The sequence below is a fragment of the Homalodisca vitripennis genome, chromosome 5 (assembly GCF_021130785.1).
Source record: "Homalodisca vitripennis isolate AUS2020 chromosome 5, UT_GWSS_2.1, whole genome shotgun sequence".
Lineage (NCBI taxonomy): Eukaryota > Metazoa > Arthropoda > Insecta > Hemiptera > Cicadellidae > Homalodisca > Homalodisca vitripennis.
Genome location: NC_060211.1, coordinates 93,731,673 through 93,749,907, shown reverse-complemented (window position 1 = coordinate 93,749,907; position 18,235 = coordinate 93,731,673). Strand labels below are relative to the sequence as shown.

At 37.9% G+C, this 18,235-nt stretch overlaps 1 protein-coding gene across 1 annotated transcript in view; it reads left to right on the top strand.

Moving 5' to 3' along the window:
* Nucleotides 1–16,091: 16,091 nt before the first annotated feature.
* The window catches only part of LOC124362535, a 127,572-nt gene continuing 125,428 nt past the window's right edge, over nucleotides 16,092–18,235 (top strand). Inside the window, exon 1 of the mRNA XM_046817127.1 lies at nucleotides 16,092–16,164. Within this exon, the coding sequence (XP_046673083.1) occupies nucleotides 16,162–16,164 (3 nt within the window). The 5' untranslated portion in view covers nucleotides 16,092–16,161. The remainder of the gene's footprint in view (nucleotides 16,165–18,235) is intronic.

The window sequence follows — 18,235 nt, the reverse complement described above, 5'->3', positions numbered from 1 at the left end:
TCCATCGTATAACAGGAAGAGATAGTGTAATGTAAGGGATAGTTACTTATGAAGCAGGTGGTCCACACAGTAAGGTGAGGCGGCGTGTTTGTATTGTGCTATCCACCGTATAACAGGAAGAGATAGTGTAATGTAAGGGATAGTCACTTATGAAGCACTTATGAAGCGGGTGGTCCACACAGTAAGGTGAGGCGGCGTGTTTGTACTGTGCTATCCATCGTATAACAGGAAGAGATAGTGTAATGTAAGGGATAGTTACTTATGAAGCAGGTGGTCCACACAGTAAGGTGAGGCGGCGTGTTTGTATTGTGCTATCCACCGTATAACAGGAAGAGATAGTGTAATGTAAGGGATAGTCACTTATGAAGCACTTATGAAGCGGGTGGTCCACACAGTAAGGTGAGGCGGCGTGTTTGTACTGTGCTATCCACCGTATAACAGGAAGAGATAGTGTAATTTAATTAAGGGATAGTCACTTATGAAGCGGGTGTTCCACACAGTAAGGTGAGGCGGCGTGTTTGTACTGTGCTATCCACCGTATAACAGGAAGAGATACTGTAATGTAAGGGATAGTCACTTATGAAGCGGGTGGTCCACACAGTAAGGTGAGGCGGCGCGTGTTTGTACTGTGCTATCCACCGTATAACAGGAAGAGATAGTGTAATGTAAGGGATAGTCACTTATGAAGCGGGTGGTCCACACAGTAAGGTGAGGCGGCGTGTTTGTACTGTGCTATCCACCGTATAACAGGAAGAGATAGTGTAATGTAAGGGATAGTCACTTATGAAGCGGGTGGTCCACACAGTAAGGTGAGGCGGCGTGTTTGTACTGTGCTATCCATCGTATAACAGGAAGAGATAGTGTAATGTAAGGGATAGTCACTTATGAAGCGGGTGGTCCACACAGTAAGGTGAGGCGGCGTGTTTGTAACGTGCCATCCTCCGACACGATATACGAGGTAGACTGCAACTAACTATTGTAGAGTCACAATTAAATTTTGTACGCTATAAAGTTGAGCTCCAAAGTAACAAGTTGGCCATTGTATGTAAATAGCGCGTTAAGAAACGAATTGCTTGTGATAGGAGAGTCTTGTCCATTGTAGGCTATCATGCTTAGCTAATTATGTGGAGTTATTGTTGCCACTTGACAAACACGGGTAGAGTAATTCGCTGATTATGATACAACAGTGTGTGCTCTTGATTAGCGTAGTTTGTTACAATTACGCTACTCGCTATTCTAAATTACTTGTTAGCTTAGTACTGGATTTATTTACAAGGATATTTGATAACTTGAATAGTTTTTTAAAAATAAGTACCATCTAATATCACAAAGGTGATTAGATAAAATATGACCATTTAGTAAATACATTTCTTTTTAATGAATAATAAAATTGAAATTTTCTATAGTAACGATTGGACTACTGAGGCATATTTACTACCCTTCATCGTCGAATAAGAGCAATGAGGAAACCCTTTGTATTACGTACTCTGTTCTTTGTGGGATCCGTTTTTAACTCTTTTCTTGGCAGTATACAGGGTATTTTGTTGATGGCAACGCAAATCAAACCATTTGATTAATATATGTACATTTTTTTATTTATAACTACTCAATATGAGTTTTATTTTTGCACTACATATTATGTTCAAAGTGTCTTACCTGTAATTTGAGGGTATCCAAAAAGTAAGTTTCTATTAATTATGAAAAAGTTAAAAAGACTCAAAAAATAACTGAAACACATTTATTCAACTTTTTACATCATACCTTATTTTTCTACATACTTACCATCCCTCTGTAAGCACTCGGTATCTAGGAAGTAGTTTTTTTATTCCAGCATCACAAAATTCACCCGCCAAATTTTTAAGCCAAGTATCCACCTCATTTTGAAGGTCATCGCTGTTGGCAAATCGCCGACCGCCAAGGTGTCTTTTCCTCCGGAAACAGATGAAAATCGCTAGGCGCAAGATCTGGTGAGTATGGAGGATGACCAAAATCATCCCACTTAAATTTCCTCAAAAGTTCCATTGTTGCACGAGCAGCGTGTGGTCGGGCGTTATCTTGAATAAGCAGAACCGTGCGCGACAAAAGTCCGCGCCGTTTATTCTGTATTGCCCGCAGTCTGGTGAGAACTTCACAATACCTTTCTGCATTTATGGTTTCGCCACGAGGAAGATAGTCAATCAATAACACTCCACGGCAGTCCCAAAAAACTGTAGATATTACCTTTCCTGCCGACTCAAAAACTTTGGCTTTTTGAGGAGCTGCCTCTCCTTTTTTTTGCCACACCATACTCTGGCGTTTGGTCTCTGGAGTTGAGTGGTGAATCCATGTTTCAGCAACAGTGACTATTCTACTGAAAAGGTTTTCATCTTCATCGTCAAACAATCGCAAGAAAGACTGGGCAGCAGCCATTCGTTGTTGTTTATGGGCATTGCTCAATAAGCGAGGCACCCATCTTGCACACACTTTTGCAAGCTGAAGATCTTCTGTCATGATATTGTGCACAGATGACCGGCTAACTTCAACACTTGACGGCAGTTTATCCATAATTTCATCGAGAGTCACTCGCTTATCATTGTCAATAACTGCTCGTACAACATTAATGACGTCAGGTTGCCGAGAATTGGCCTTTCGGCCACTACGCTCATCGTCATGAACATTTTCTCTTCCTTCCAAAAACATTGCACGCCAACGACGGACCATCTGAACGGACATAACATGTTCACCATACACTTGACACAACTGACCATGAATTTCAACGGCAGTTTCGTTTTTGGCGGTCAAGAAACGAATAACACTACGGACTTCGCAACTGGCGGCAGAACGCAGTGGAGTCTCCATGATGTTTGGGCAGCAACTGACTGAGAAGCGTGACAATGGGCCAGTGACCGGCGCACCTGTTGCCAACCGAACCGCGCTACATGTCCCCGCCCACAGCTGCACGCTGTGTTACGTACGCGTCTTTTTACAGAACAGGGAAACTTACTTTTTGGATACCCCTCGTACTAATTATAAAGTTAATTTTCTTATAAAAAAAAATGGTGGCTAGCGACTAAATAAAATATTTCTCGACCTATGTTTATAAACCTTTTTTTGTTTGAAATGAAGAGTACTATCGACAACAGAAGTTTGTGACACCATTTTCTGAACACCCTGTATAGTGGTGTATGGAACTGCTTAGATTGCACATAACCAGGATGATGTATCTGTATAAGACAAATGCTAATGAAAGGGTTAATAGAGGATATCTGTATGTTCCGTAATTATTTTGCATCATAAATTCGCCTAGCCTAAAATATGTGCTTCTGTTATTTAACTACATCTGAAAGTAATGTTAAACTTTTTATAAATTACATGAAGTCCGATATTGCATATTTTTTAATATTAATTTTAAGAAGTGTAGATAAAGGGGATAAAGAAACAAAACTAGTTATTTTAAGGGCTTATAACTTATACTGTGGAAGATTATTTATTGAAGGTAAAATAAAGCTAATTGCTGAAAGTTTGGGCTTATAACTAGATAAAGATAAAACTATTTAGAGAAATATGATAACTAAGAAGAAAAAGCACTATTCTTTGTAATATTGTACATTATTGACAACTGTAATATTGTATTTTTAGATTATCCGGTAACACTTTTAAAATATTATACTAAACGAGTCAATTAATAAGGCATTTTGTAACGGGTTATTCCATCTTACCTCCCGATTATACTGATTGATTCCAAATATTTCCGGCTGCGCTGTTGTAGAAGTTATGCATGACATATATTAAAATAACCTTGCATGTGGAGTTCTCAAAAACATCCTTTTTTGCATATTTCATTATATATATATATATATATATATATATATATATATATATATATATATATATGTGTGTGTGTGTGTGTGTGTGTGTGTGTGTGTGTGTGTGTGTGTGTGTGTGTGTGTGTGTGTGTGTGTGTGTGTGCGTGCGTGCGTGCGTGCGTGCGTGTGTGTGTGTGTGTGTGTGTTGTGTGTGTGTGTGTGTGTGTGTGTGTGTGCAAATCACCAAGATTTGAAAAATACTGCAATAAAACCTATTCGTGTTAATATTCACTATAATTACCGTCTCTTCTTAACCACTGCCTGCCACTTTATCCATTTTCGTTAGTATAACTTGGAAATAAAATTTATTTGCAAACAATAATAAAACTCATAAATTCTAAAACGTATTGTAACTTCCATAATGTATTTAAAAAACAAAGTTGGATACAAGAATTTAAATATATCCACTATGATGCACAGGCAAAGGCTGTTGCTGTACCAATAATAAATAAGTTGAGTAAAAACTAGAAGGGTTAGTGTCATATCCCAATTGTTCCAATCTGTAAATTAAAGGAAAAGTATTATCAAGATAAGTATGACAATTTGTATGAATAAAATCACTAAAAGAACAAGGTGAAGACATGCAATAGTACGATGGCAACAACAAATTGTTCAATAACATGCTTACAAACTGAAAGTAAACCACCAAATATTGAAGAAATAGAAAGTTTTGACTTCACATGTGTGTTACAGTAAATAAAAGTATGCTCTAATTGCCGTCCTAATAACTGAAAAAAGAAAAGTGTATTTATGTATTGCCATATAGTTAAGCTCTTCTTGAACTTACGGAACTTATCCAACTATAGATTTGAAATGAGAGGATAAGATACATTTAAAATGAAGAATGACTTATATAGTAGTATATGGTAATATACTACTATATATATTAGTAAGACTGTTGCTAAGACCGTTGTGGTGATACAATGGAGACACTTAGTAATCTTGACAGGCCTTGATAATTACCAATGACGCGATCTAAATTTCATGTCTGTAATTCATTTTATTATGCTTTATGAGTTACTTTCACTTTATTTCACGTGCTTAAAGTTCACAAGATCGTACTCTCATAGTTTCCAAATTAATTTATTTAGAATTCTCCCGTTGCCATCATGGTTACCTATAAGACAAATGTTAATTTAGCTCTAGTTCACCTTCCTTTTATTACAGCATCTGTTGTTTGAAGCTGGCTCAGGCTTGACTCCTGGAATATAGAGTCATGTTCGTCTGAAGACGAATCCAAGAGTGAACTGGAGCTAAATTAACATTACAATTTAATCAACCCTTCCTATCATATCTACATTAGGTGTATAAGATATATGTTAAAACGTTCACTAACTCTCAGCCAAATTATGAAGTGTCATGAACATCATCGTAGTTAATGTTGCTAATATGAAATTGAAGCTTTGTGTACAATTTTAAGTCTACGTGTCCGTTCGATTTCGAGATACCGTTCGGGCAGACACGTAGAAAGACGGGCACAAATGACATTTTTCCGGCCCCTTGAGTGGTAAGGAAACACGTAGCTAACGCTCAGCGAACAACGTTTAACAACGTTCTGCAAACACAATCACGGAGCATATTTTGATATTGTTAGATAGACAGAAATAAACAGTGTTGAACTGTTCTGCTTTGTCTTAGTTAGAGTTTCCAGTTCCGCGGGTCCACGACCACGACACGACTGCGACTGTTGGGCGTCTCTGTTCTGCCCCAACCGTGACCGAGTTGTTGCCTCCACGGTCCCGCGGTGTTCGGTATAATTGCCCGAATTGGGTGCGGAAATGTCTAACTCAGTCACGCGACCGGCCATCTCTGGCAAGCTATGATAATTTGAAAATTCTTGGAACACTTTTTAAAAGTTTACTCTTGTAATACGTCGTTATCTAGCTCCGGACTGTTGGCACAAAACGTCGAGGCGATGTAATGTAGCTACTTGTAGGTTAGTATTTTAGCCTAGAATTTGTTATAAGTCCAGAATTAGTTACAAATAGCTCAAACACAAATGTTGTGTTACAATTAATTGTATATGTAGCGTTTATTTTTATATTTATTCAATATTCTTAACTTATGGAGATGGTAAAATTATGTCTTGAACATTCAAATTTCTTTGAATCGTTAAATATTATCGCGATAGATATTTATGCATGTAAAGATATTGATATTTATAAATGATTGACTCATAAGCTACAGACTAAAATTGTTACGAGTTTGTTGCTGAATATAACAAAGTTATGAAATAAATTATAACGGACTTGAACATTTATATTATTAATTTAAGTGACTTCTTAAATGTATATTTTGAAATAATTACCTCCATTCTTACGGAACTTTGATACATTTTTAATTGAAAAATGTTTTTATTGCGTTACCATGGAACTCTTACACTCCTGGAACCTTCTGCGCGCCTTCATTTTATAATACATGTACTATTGTTTTAATTATTTTGACTAATACGTTTCCTTAGTCTTTTTTAATGCAAACATTAGTTCAATAAAAGCCTGTATGTATTGTGTAAACAATAAAAGTATGCATTTGTTACTCAATCCGTGGATTTGGAGGTCACCCATAATATCGTGTTTGCTAAATGTTCACACATAATGCCACAAAGTTTAACAGTCACTAGTTTGTTTTAAAAAAACTTTCAATCTATTTTAACTAAACGCTTTGACCTGAAAGGCTGGACCAGAGCTGGCCTTTCCTCTTCCAAGGTGACATGAATGAAATATAACCCACTATCCTTCCTGAAGAGGATTTTGACATAAGGCGGCCACTACTCCAAAAGTTGCCTATTCTGTCACTCCGGAAACAAGCGCAAAGTTCCTATTAAGGCTAAGTGCAATGAATGGTCTCAGCTTATTGTCCTAAGTGAACAAAAGAACGCTAAAGCCAACTGTCGATCTTGTACTCGTGAATATCAACACTGAACAATATGCCCCTGATTCATGTTACCATCCTCTAACATTACTTTTAGATTATCTCCTGGATTACTAGGTGTCTCTATTAGACCAGTGCACTGGTCACTAGCAAGCCTTGTTGAGAACCCAGCAGGGATCCCTTCTGGCTGATTTATACCTACCAGTTGAAACTACCACTGGGCACATCAAAAACCGATATGTCACTAAAATCTAGGCAACCCTATGGATGTCTAGAAGCAGCACAGCACTAACCGCAAATGTCGAGACTCTGGAGTGCAAGGGCAATTCGATAGGTCTAGTCTACTAAGTTAGATGACTGTTGGAGTTGGTAGGGTTCGTTCCCTAACCTGAGAGGTTCTTGCTAGCCTCAACAAGGGTATCCTCCCTCTGCCTGCTTTGACTGGAGAGTCAGGTTCAGAGCTGGCCACCCCTTCTTCCGGGAGAACATGACTTTGAGATTAGTGCCCCAAATTCTTCCTCATGGATCTCGATAAGAGGCGGCCCCTACCCCCAACCTTACCCATCCAGAATATCCTGTCACTCCGGAAGCAGCGCAAAGGTCCTTATAGGAGCAGGTGCAATTATAAGCTTCTTGTCTTGTCTTGGGAAGAGAAAAAAATCCCTTGTTAAGGATTACAGTTAGTCTTCATTAGAACACCACGCTGGTTACTAGCAAGGCTTGCCTTGGATTACAGTTTGTCTCCATTAGACCAGCACACTGGTCACTAGCAAGGCTTGTTGAGGATTACAGATTGTCTCCATTAGAATACCACCCTGGTTACTAGCAAGGCTTGCCTTGGATTACAGTTTGTCTCCATTAGACCAGCACACTGGTCACTAGCAAGGTTTGTTGAGGATTACAGATTGTCTCCATTAGAATACCACGCTGGTTACTAGCAAGGCTTGCCTTGGATTACAGTTTGTCTCCATTAGACCAGCACACTGGTCACTAGCAAGGCTTGTTGAGGATTACAGATTGTCTCCATTAGAATACCACGCTGGTTACTAGCAAGGCTTGCCTTGGATTACAGTTTGTCTCCATTAGACCAGCACACTGGTCACTAGCAAGGCTTGTCTTGGATTACAGTTTGTCTCCATTAGACCAGCACACTGGTCACTAGCAAGGTTTGTTGAGGATTACAGATTGTCTCCATTAGAATACCACGCTGGTTACTAGCAAGGCTTGCCTTGGATTACAGTTTGTCTCCATTAGACCAGCACACTGGTCACTAGCAAGGCTTGCCTTGGATTACAGTTTGTCTCCATTAGACCAGCACACTGGTCACTAGCAAGGTTTGTTGAGGATTACAGATTGTCTCCATTAGAATACCACGCTGGTTACTAGCAAGGCTTGCCTTGGATTACAGTTTGTCTCCATTAGACCAGCACACTGGTCACTAGCAAGGTTTGTTGAGGATTACAGATTGTCTCCATTAGAATACCACGCTGGTTACTAGCAAGGCTTGCCTTGGATTACAGTTTGTCTCCATTAGACCAGCACACTGGTCACTAGCAAGGTTTATTGAGGATTACAGATTGTCTCCATTAGAATACCATGCTGGTTACTAGCAAGGCTTGCCTTGGATTACAGTTTGTCTCCATTAGACCAGCACACTGGTCACTAGCAAGGCTTGTTGAGGATTACAGATTGTCTCCATTAGAATACCACGCTGGTTACTAGCAAGGCTTGCCTTGGATTACAGTTTGTCTCCATTAGACCAGCACACTGGTCACTAGCAAGGCTTGTTGAGGATTACAGATTGTCTCCATTAGAATACCACGCTGGTTACTAGCAAGGCTTGCCATGGATTACAGTTTGTCTCCATTAGACCAGCACACTGGTCACTAGCAAGGTTTGTTGAGGATTACAGTTTGTCTCCATTAGACCAGCACACTGGTTACTAGCAAGGCTTGTCTTGGATTACAGATTGTCTCCATTAGAACACCACGCTGGGTACTAGCAAGGTTTATCTTGGATTACTAGGCGTCTCCATTGTATCACAACAACGGTGTCTAGCAAGGCTTGTCCTAGAATTCTGGGAGTCACCATTAGACCATCACACCAGTAGTAGCACGTCCTGTCCAGGATGATAGGTCTTCTCCTTTATATCACTACACTGGTAAATATCAAGTCCTGTCAGGACTGCAGGGTGTCTCAAATATACCATCACACCGGTTAGTTGCAAACTCTGAGTATGATAACAGGGTTTCTCCTCTATTTGACCACCATACTGATCAGTAGCAAGCCTTGACAAGAATTACATGGTGTCACAGTTTGAAGAAAAAAAAACTAATTTAGGGATAGATATTCGCCATCCTTTAGTTGATATGTTCTATGTCTATTTTTAGTCCCCTGATTATGTAAACTTTACATATTAAGCAGTACTGCTCTTCTCTTAGCCTGAGTATTAAAGTAAAGCCGGCCAGCAGAGGGGCGACCTTGGCCGCACGGCAGGAGAGTACTGCGCAGCATCTGCATCTTGCCCTGCCCTAATATGTAATTTCGGGAATGGTTTATGTGATCCGGCCACATACCATGTAATTTTGTCGGTTCGATTGATGGTGATTGATTATGTAGACCGGGTAGGAGGAAGGGAGGGGTGACCAAGGACCGGGGTAACTTTACCGTCACCTTCTGGTGGTACGCTACTACACCCGAACACACTACGTGACTACGGTGTGGCCATTTCAGCGGATCAGGGACAGTGCTGTAGAATGATCTTTTTATACCACGCTATGTTTCAATTTGTTAGTAAGATTTTGTAAAATTAGATGAAAATCAGCGATTTTAACATTTTTCCAACGGAATTTTGTATTAATATTTAAATGTAATTGGGATGACCTATTGAATGAGTAGGATGATACTGTGAATGAGTGTGAACGCCCAACATCGTTCTGGACCTTATAGGTCTAAATATGTGCCAACAATGAAACAAGTAAATTTATTTACGCTATTATATGGAATTTTTATGGCTTTTTAATAATCTTCACAGTCATAGTCTATATAATTAAGGTTGAAGGTATTCTAAAAAAAGAATGATATACAGTTTCTAGTGCATTGAGAGAATTGTTTACTTGATAGTGATAGGCTTCTCAAACCATAGGCCATAGTGGGATAGTGTCATTAAAAAAACCATCATATACTTACTATTCTAAGTGAATTATAATTGTACTGCATTGACGAGAGTAAATAGATAGAATGATTAAAAAAATCAAAGATATATTCTGTTCTAAACGTGAATTGTGTTTTGCTATATTTGCTGCGATAGCTAGATTAGAAGAAATACCTAACATTTATTACTGTTGGAAAAGATTCTTTACACATTATGTTTCTTGTTTAGTAAAATTTGTAGTAAAGAGATTTCTTATTAATTAAAGAGGTAATTCTACTCAATCTACCAATTTTGTAATTTATTAATGGCCACTTTAGTGTTGTAAAACATTTTATTAGTTTTGATTCAATTTGTTACATTTCTTACTTTCGCCATTTTCAAGCTCTCAAATGTAAAAAGGTAGAACATATCTTTGCGGACATGACTGGTTGGTTTAACGGTAGGAAAGCATATTTCTCGAGGAACTTGAAACATTTATTTCTGTTTGAGTGTCTGTGCGCAGGACATCTAAACAACGAATTGGCCTGTAGAATTTAAACTATTGCATAAAGTTCCATATATATATATATATATATATATATATATATATATAAGCACCATCGAGTCCGACGATGGTGCGTTTCACTCCACAGGATTTAGCTTAGCGTTAGTGAACATTTTACGTTGGTCTTATGCATAACCACGATAGCAACAAGAAAATAAGTAAATTAAAGACACTCTGAGTAAAATCATTTGATATTTTAACGATTATCAAACTAACATCTGTAGCCTAATGAAATAAGCTATATACTTCAAATTGTCATGGTCACTCGGTGAAGCCTGTTACACGACACGTTGTGTTGCATACTCCTACCTTGAAGTAACTAACATCTGTAGCCTAATGAAATAAGCTATATACTTCAAATTGTCATGGTCACTCGGTGAAGCCTGTTACACGACACGTTGTGTTGCATACTCCTACCTTGAAGTAACTAACATCTGTAGCCTAATGAAATAAGCTATATACTTCAAATTGTCATGGTCACTCGGTGAAGCCTGTTACACGACACGTTGTGTTGCATACTCCTACCTTGAAGTAACTAACATCTGTAGCCTAATGAAATAAGCTATATACTTCAAATTGTCATGGTCACTCGGTGAAGCCTGTTACACGACACGTTGTGTTGCATACTCCTACCTTGAAGTAACTAACATCTGTAGCCTAATGAAATAAGCTATATACTTCAAATTGTCATGGTCACTCGGTGAAGCCTGTTACACGACACGTTGTGTTGCATACTCCTACCTTGAAGTAACTAACATCTGTAGCCTAATGAAATAAGCTATATACTTCAAATTGTCATGGTCACTCGGTGAAGCCTGTTACACGACACGTTGTGTTGCATACTCCTACCTTGAAGTAATAACGGTCCTTTGATGTTATCGTGTTCTATTCTTAGATTATATTACTTGTAAAGGCTTTTTAGATTATTCCCTAAAAATACTGAAATTCTTAATATATATACAATAACAAAACCTTTTAACAATTTTTTATGTATTTTTAACCTAAAAGTACCTAAATATGAATTCTTAGAATTTGAAATGTACATTGTACGAAATAAAAATACATCAAAAAGTGTTAAAAAGGTTTATTATTATATATTATACAAATACATATATACATATATATATATATATATATATATATATATATATATATATTTATTTATTTATTTATTTATCAAATCCTTATCGAGGCTATGTATCTAATATCAAATTCTTAACATGAAATATTGAAAAAAGTAGATAAAATCATTTCATGGTCTTCAATATCTCCTCTCATTCAGTATTCTCCCATTGTACTCATAGTTTCACATATATATGCGAGATTACATAAAGTAAAATGTGAACTGCATATTCTACAGGATTAACGCCAGCAACGTGTTAGATGAACAAGAAAAACAACATACTACTCCGTAAGACTCCCAAGGTAGAAGAATAACTTACTCGGCTGGGAAATCCCGACGTGACTGCTCAGTTAAGAGGGCAACTTTACCGCCTGGAAAGATAAATGTAACTACCGAGAGTGAAGCATAACTTCCCTGGCTGAGAGTTCTCAATGTGCTGCTGAGGTGGATGGTTAAATTTCCCAATAAGGAACTCTTAACGTCACTGCCGAAGTAAGGGTGTAACATACCCACCTGGGAATTTCCACAAGACGGCACAGGTGTGAGGGCAACTTACCCTCTTCAGGATTGTTATCTTTACTGCCTGAGTGGGAAGGTTAACTTGATGGTTGGGAATTTACTGGTGAGTTGGGAGTGTAACCTTCCCCGCTGAGACTGACTGGGAAAAGAAAAGGGGACAAAGAGTACCACACATGATATATCGAATGAGATACGTGACAGCGAGCTTTCATGTTTGGGACCATTTAGTTTAAAATATAATTATATATTTTTTGGTAATTAACAAACATAATTCAATGAGTATACAAATTTCCATAAATTACAATCTCTGTATCTCATAAAATGGCCAGTTAAAATATTGTTTAATGATATTTATTAATACCTGTTAACAACGAGTGTATTTTAGATGTCACATGGTCTCATAATGATTGTACTATGTTCTACGATGCACTCTTCCAAGTCTTCTACTTACTATGTTTACTTACTAAACTTGTGGCACCTGGCAGGTAGGGGTCTCTGATACTCACCACATGGAAACCCTCACAACCACATCGCGAGCTGTACAACTGCTTACACAAATCAATCAGTTGGAACACACGCTTACTTAATAAACTAGTAATGCCTGGAATAACGGGGTCTATGACATTAACAGCGCGGAAATCCTTATAGTTACAATACAATTTCAGTCAATTATTATACAACAGATACTCTCTTACTACATTAGAAATGTGACGTAGGGTACATAAAACTCTCTGCATGGGAACCCTCATAGCCACAGTAGAATCACTAACACTGTTTACAGAAAACAGTTGTAACAGATGCTCACATTACACTAGTGGTGACAGGCAGGACGGTTGTGGGAATCCTTATAGCCACAGTGTAATCACTATCACTGTTTACACAAAACAGTTGTAATATATGCTCACTCTAGTGATGAGAGGTAGGACGGTTTTGGGAATCCTCATAGCCAAGGTAGAATCACTATCACTGTTTACACAAAACAGTTGTAACAGATGCTCACATTACACTAGGTCATGACAGGCCAGGACGGTTGTGGGAATCCTCATAGCCACAGTAGAATCACTATCACTGTTTACACAAAACAGTTGTAACAGATGCTCACATTACACTAGTGATGACAGGTAGGACGGTTGTGGGAATCCTCATAGCCACAGTGTAGAATCACTATCACTGTTTACACAAAAACAGTTGTAACAGATGCTCACATTACACTAGTGATGACAGGTAGGACGGTTGTGGGAATCCTCATAGCCACAGTAGAATCACTATCACTGTTTACACAAAACAGTTGTAACAGATGCTCACATTACACTAGTGATGACAGGCAGGACGGTTGTGGGAATCCTCATGGCCACAGTAGAATCACTATCACTGTTTACACAAAACAGTTGTAACAGATGCTCACATTACACTAGTGATGACAGGCAGGACGGTTGTGGGAATCCTCATGGCCACAGTAGAATCACTATCACTGTTTACACAAAACAGTTGTAACAAATGCTCACATTACACTAGTGATGACAGGCAGGACGGTTGTGGGAATCCTCATGGCCACAGTAGAATCACTATCACTGTTTACACAAAACAGTTGTAACAAATGCTCACATTACACTAGTGATGACAGGCAGGACGGTTGTGGGAATCCTCATGGCCACAGTAGAATCACTATCACTGTTTACACAAAACAGTTGTAACAGATGCTCACATTACACTAGTGATGACAGGCAGGACGGTTGTGGGAATCCTCATGGCCACAGTAGAATCACTATCACTGTTTACACAAAACAGTTGTAACAGATGCTCACATTACACTAGTGATGACAGGCAGGACGGTTGTGGGAATCCTCATGGCCACAGTAGAATCACTATCACTGTTTACACAAAACAGTTGTAACAGATGCTCACATTACACTAGTGATGACAGGCAGGACGGTTGTGGGAATCCTCATGGCCACAGTAGAATCACTATCACTGTTTACACAAAACAGTTGTAACAGATGCTCACATTACACTAGTGATGACAGGCAGGACGGTTGTGGGAATCCTCATGGCCACAGTAGAATCACTATCACTGTTTACACAAAACAGTTGTAACAGATGCTCACTTATTACTCTAGTGATGACAGGCAGGACGGTTTATATGACACTCACCGCGTGGGAACCCTCACAGCCACAATGGGATCTTTATCAGATAACTGCCGGGCTCTTGTATCGCTAATTATACACCTGTTCATTACCGTTGTCTCCAAATCTGGCTATCAAATTAACCCCTTTGTCGAAACAATACTCTCGCAAACTCTTGAAGCTACGCCTCAAAGTGTATAATGAAGTCGAGGCGGATGATATACATTGCACATTTACATAAGCTTACAGTTTTGGAATATCGCATTAAAATAAGCTGTTAAACGTTATTTTATAATTTATTGTATTGCTTTTTGGGAACCAACAATACTATTTGGAATGTTCTTTTGAAAATAGCAGTGCGTTATTCAAATCACACATAACTATAGACGCCCTGAACTTCGAATTTTATAAATATATGAATCTATTATTTACTAATACTTTTAACACAATAATAAAAGTTCAATTGATATTTTAAAAGTTAATTTATATAAAAGTCGTTTCCTTAATATATTGTGTTACTTACATATTAACATTAAAAAACACAATCTATTAAATAGTAATTTTCATTATTAGGAGAAAAAGTTTATGTTTTACTGTGCCCACTCGTATTTTACGAACGAAGCGAATCCAAATTTTGTGTCATAGGGGAAACAAAATTGACACTTACACTTTTTATTTAATTTATATCAAATAACTAGCTGTTACTTGCGGCTTCGCACGCATTATTCAAAACTGAAGTCTTTATAAGCCTAAAAATAAGTAAAATCACTTAGGGTGTAATACGATGAAGCGCTATGAAGTTTTTAACATTCTTAGGCATACATCAATTACATATTACTTCATTGTTCATTGTTAATAGTATCACGTTTAGGACCGTTTTTGGTTCGATGTAATTATATTTCAGACGCCACAGCGGAATTTGCCTTGTTGCCCCGATCAAGGAAATACAAATAAATGCGCCGGTCTCTGAAACCTACTTCGGTCAAAAATTGTTTACTTCCATCCCTTGTCACGTACTTCCCGATACTAAAATAAATATATATACATACGCAAGACTGTAAAGCCTACATCGGTCAAAAGGTGTCTACTAAGGGGTTGTTTGTATTCATTTACGGTACCACAGTTGAGTTTACCTTATTGCCCCGGTCAAACAATATACAAATATAGCTCTTAAAAATATACCTTGGTAAAAAAGCATCTACTTTTAGTTTAACATATTTCCAGTGCCATAGTTGAGTATAGCTTATTGTCTCGATGAAGAAAATATACATACATACGTAGAATTGAGAAGCCTAAAACAGTTTATGGGGAAAATACTACCTACTTCCGGTATTAGGTATAAATCCTTACTATTCTCATGCAACATTTCGAAATAATCGTTTATATGGTTTTGCGTCAAGGAAGTTCTGTTGTTTTTCGGGTTATAGTCAGGGAAAGAACGAATCTTTGTAACATACACTGTTTATTTCTTTGATTTTCTTAAGTCACTGTGAAAATACCATATAACTATGTCAAGAAATCCTAGAGAATCCGAGTAACTTATGTGAAAATATTCACAGCTTTGTTACGTCTATGCCAGGGGAATTTATTCGTCTAGCAGTTCTTTCTTTCGAAACATGTTGAATACAATGTTTACTCTACTTTTTACTTTGTAAACATGATCCCGTTAGGTGACTCTCCTGTCGTCTTTTCGTATATTGAACTAGTCGTTGTACTGAAGCCGAACCTAGCTCTCTACTCAGATCCACACTATTAAGCACTCTTGTGGAAGAATCCAGTTGGATCTAGAGAGAACCAGAGGCAGGGGCAGAGGCAGAGGCAGCGCTGCGAGGACCGGTCCCTACATGGCATCTAGGCGTAGACAGGCACAGCCAGCATTCTCAGAAACATGGCAACAGACTCCCGCCGCGTTTTTTCCATCTCCTAGTGATGTGAAGTCTTGAAAAGAGGAAGTGTTGAGGAGTCCGTCCATTCCACCCATATGGTTAGTATAACACTGTTTTCTACCGGTCTTAAGTCTTCTAGTCCGGGGTGACTTCTGTTTATAGATAGATTCTACGGAAGTTACGCTTTTTCTGGCAAAACTTTCGAATTTTCTTTCGCAGTGTTTCTTGTAAAGTGGTTTCATCGCAGATTATTTTTCTTTCCACAAGGAGAATATGTGCTAACATATCTCAAACATGGGTAGGTATAATTCTTTTCTTGTAGGATTTGTGTTTCCATAAAATAGCTTAAAGGATAGTATCTACAAAATAAACTTTATTACATTAAAAAATTACGAAAGAAAATTTGAAATGCTGAATAACTAAAATTGATTGTGCATACCAATTGTTATTAAATTAGTGATAAGGCTCGAAACTATACCGATTTATTAAGAACGTTTTTAATACTTTACATTTAAAATACAGATAATTCGGATTTACAGTAATAATAAGTTATTACTTATATTTAGATTAGTGAAAGAAATAATAGTTAAATTAAACTATAAAAGATATTCATTACTTACATTCGATTTATTCTAAGAGGTTCTTGGTCCTAACGGGAAGTTCTTATCTTAAAGTACCTGCACGAAAACCTATTTTAAATAAGAAACCTGAATTCCATCTATAAAAGTATCGGAGTGTTCCTCAGCCTATATAATAAATTCTAGTTCAATCCATTGTGTTTCTTATTATTTGTCTAAACACTAAAATGTTTATCCTGAATTAACACGTTCACGAATTACATCATACCACAGGTGGGAAATTTTATCGGATGAAAGCTAAAACTGGTTATGAGGCTAAGGAAGGCTACATGCTGTGGATTTTGTAACGTAATGCCAAAATACGTGCATCAGGCAATGGACACAGATGGTAGGTGGTATTTAGGCTACTCGGTTAGAGGCTGCTGCTGGAACTAGTTGGAGCTAGATTGGATAGAAGAATTTAAGATACATACTGAATCACCATTATCCACCAGGATATAAATCATGGAATAAGTGACAAACCTTAAGGAACTTAAGACTTTTGGAGTTTTCTGGCTGAAGGCTGTGGCAGAAAACGAGCTGGAGCTGGAGTGGACGTTGGTTTTGGTGATGTGTGCTCATCCAATAAGGCTGACCAGGGTAGAAGCCTTGGGTGATGTATTACAAGTAGTTAAGAGACCAATCTTTATTTGTGTGGATGCTGCTGCTTGAGCTAGTCAGAGTTGAAGCGGGTTGAAGACTCTAGTTGGTTTTCGATGTAGCGATGCCTTTACAATTGGAATACAATGAAATAATCACACACTTCTTGGTAGAGATGGAAGCCTCCAAGGCCCAAGAGCCACAGAGACTATCCGGCTGGAGTCTGCAGCTGGAGCTAGCTGTAGCTGGAACGGGTTGGATACTCGGGATTGGTGTTCCATATCGCATCGCCAAGGCCAACAGGGTCGCGGACAGTCGCACGCCACAGGTCGCCTGTCAACCCGTCACTGGTTCTGCCCAACAATTCCTCACTTCTACAATTTTTAGGATGATGGCATCTGAGGAAAGTGGGCTTGTATATTGACAATTGTAAAGTCTACTTTTTGATGTTGAAAATTTTGACACATCTTATTTCGAAAAAAAAACGTAATTGTGTCATGTGTTAAACAGATGTAAGAGTTTTGCTACATCTCAGATGAATGTGTATTTAAGGCTAGCTGTGTAGGCTGTGTATTTGACAAATTTCGAAACTATGATAAGAATGAAATTAGCATCATGAAGTCAATAGTAAGGTAGGGGATGAGATGCTGATTATATCTCTTAACTATTATATTTATTGCTTCAGGGTGTTGAGTTGTTGCTTTTATTCTAATTTAGCCTAGAGCAAAAAAGAGAACTTTCATTTGATTTAACTTTTTATGTTACATATGAAATTGAGCACATCAATAGATATTTATCCATACACTCTAGAAACATTACCTTTAGAATGCACAATTTTAAGTTTGATGAATGATAAACTTTAATTATCGCTGTTTAAGATTGTAGTAGTAAATAACCATACGTTTTCGAGGCAGCTAAGACTGATGTATTCAGTTCTAATACAGCTTAAAAG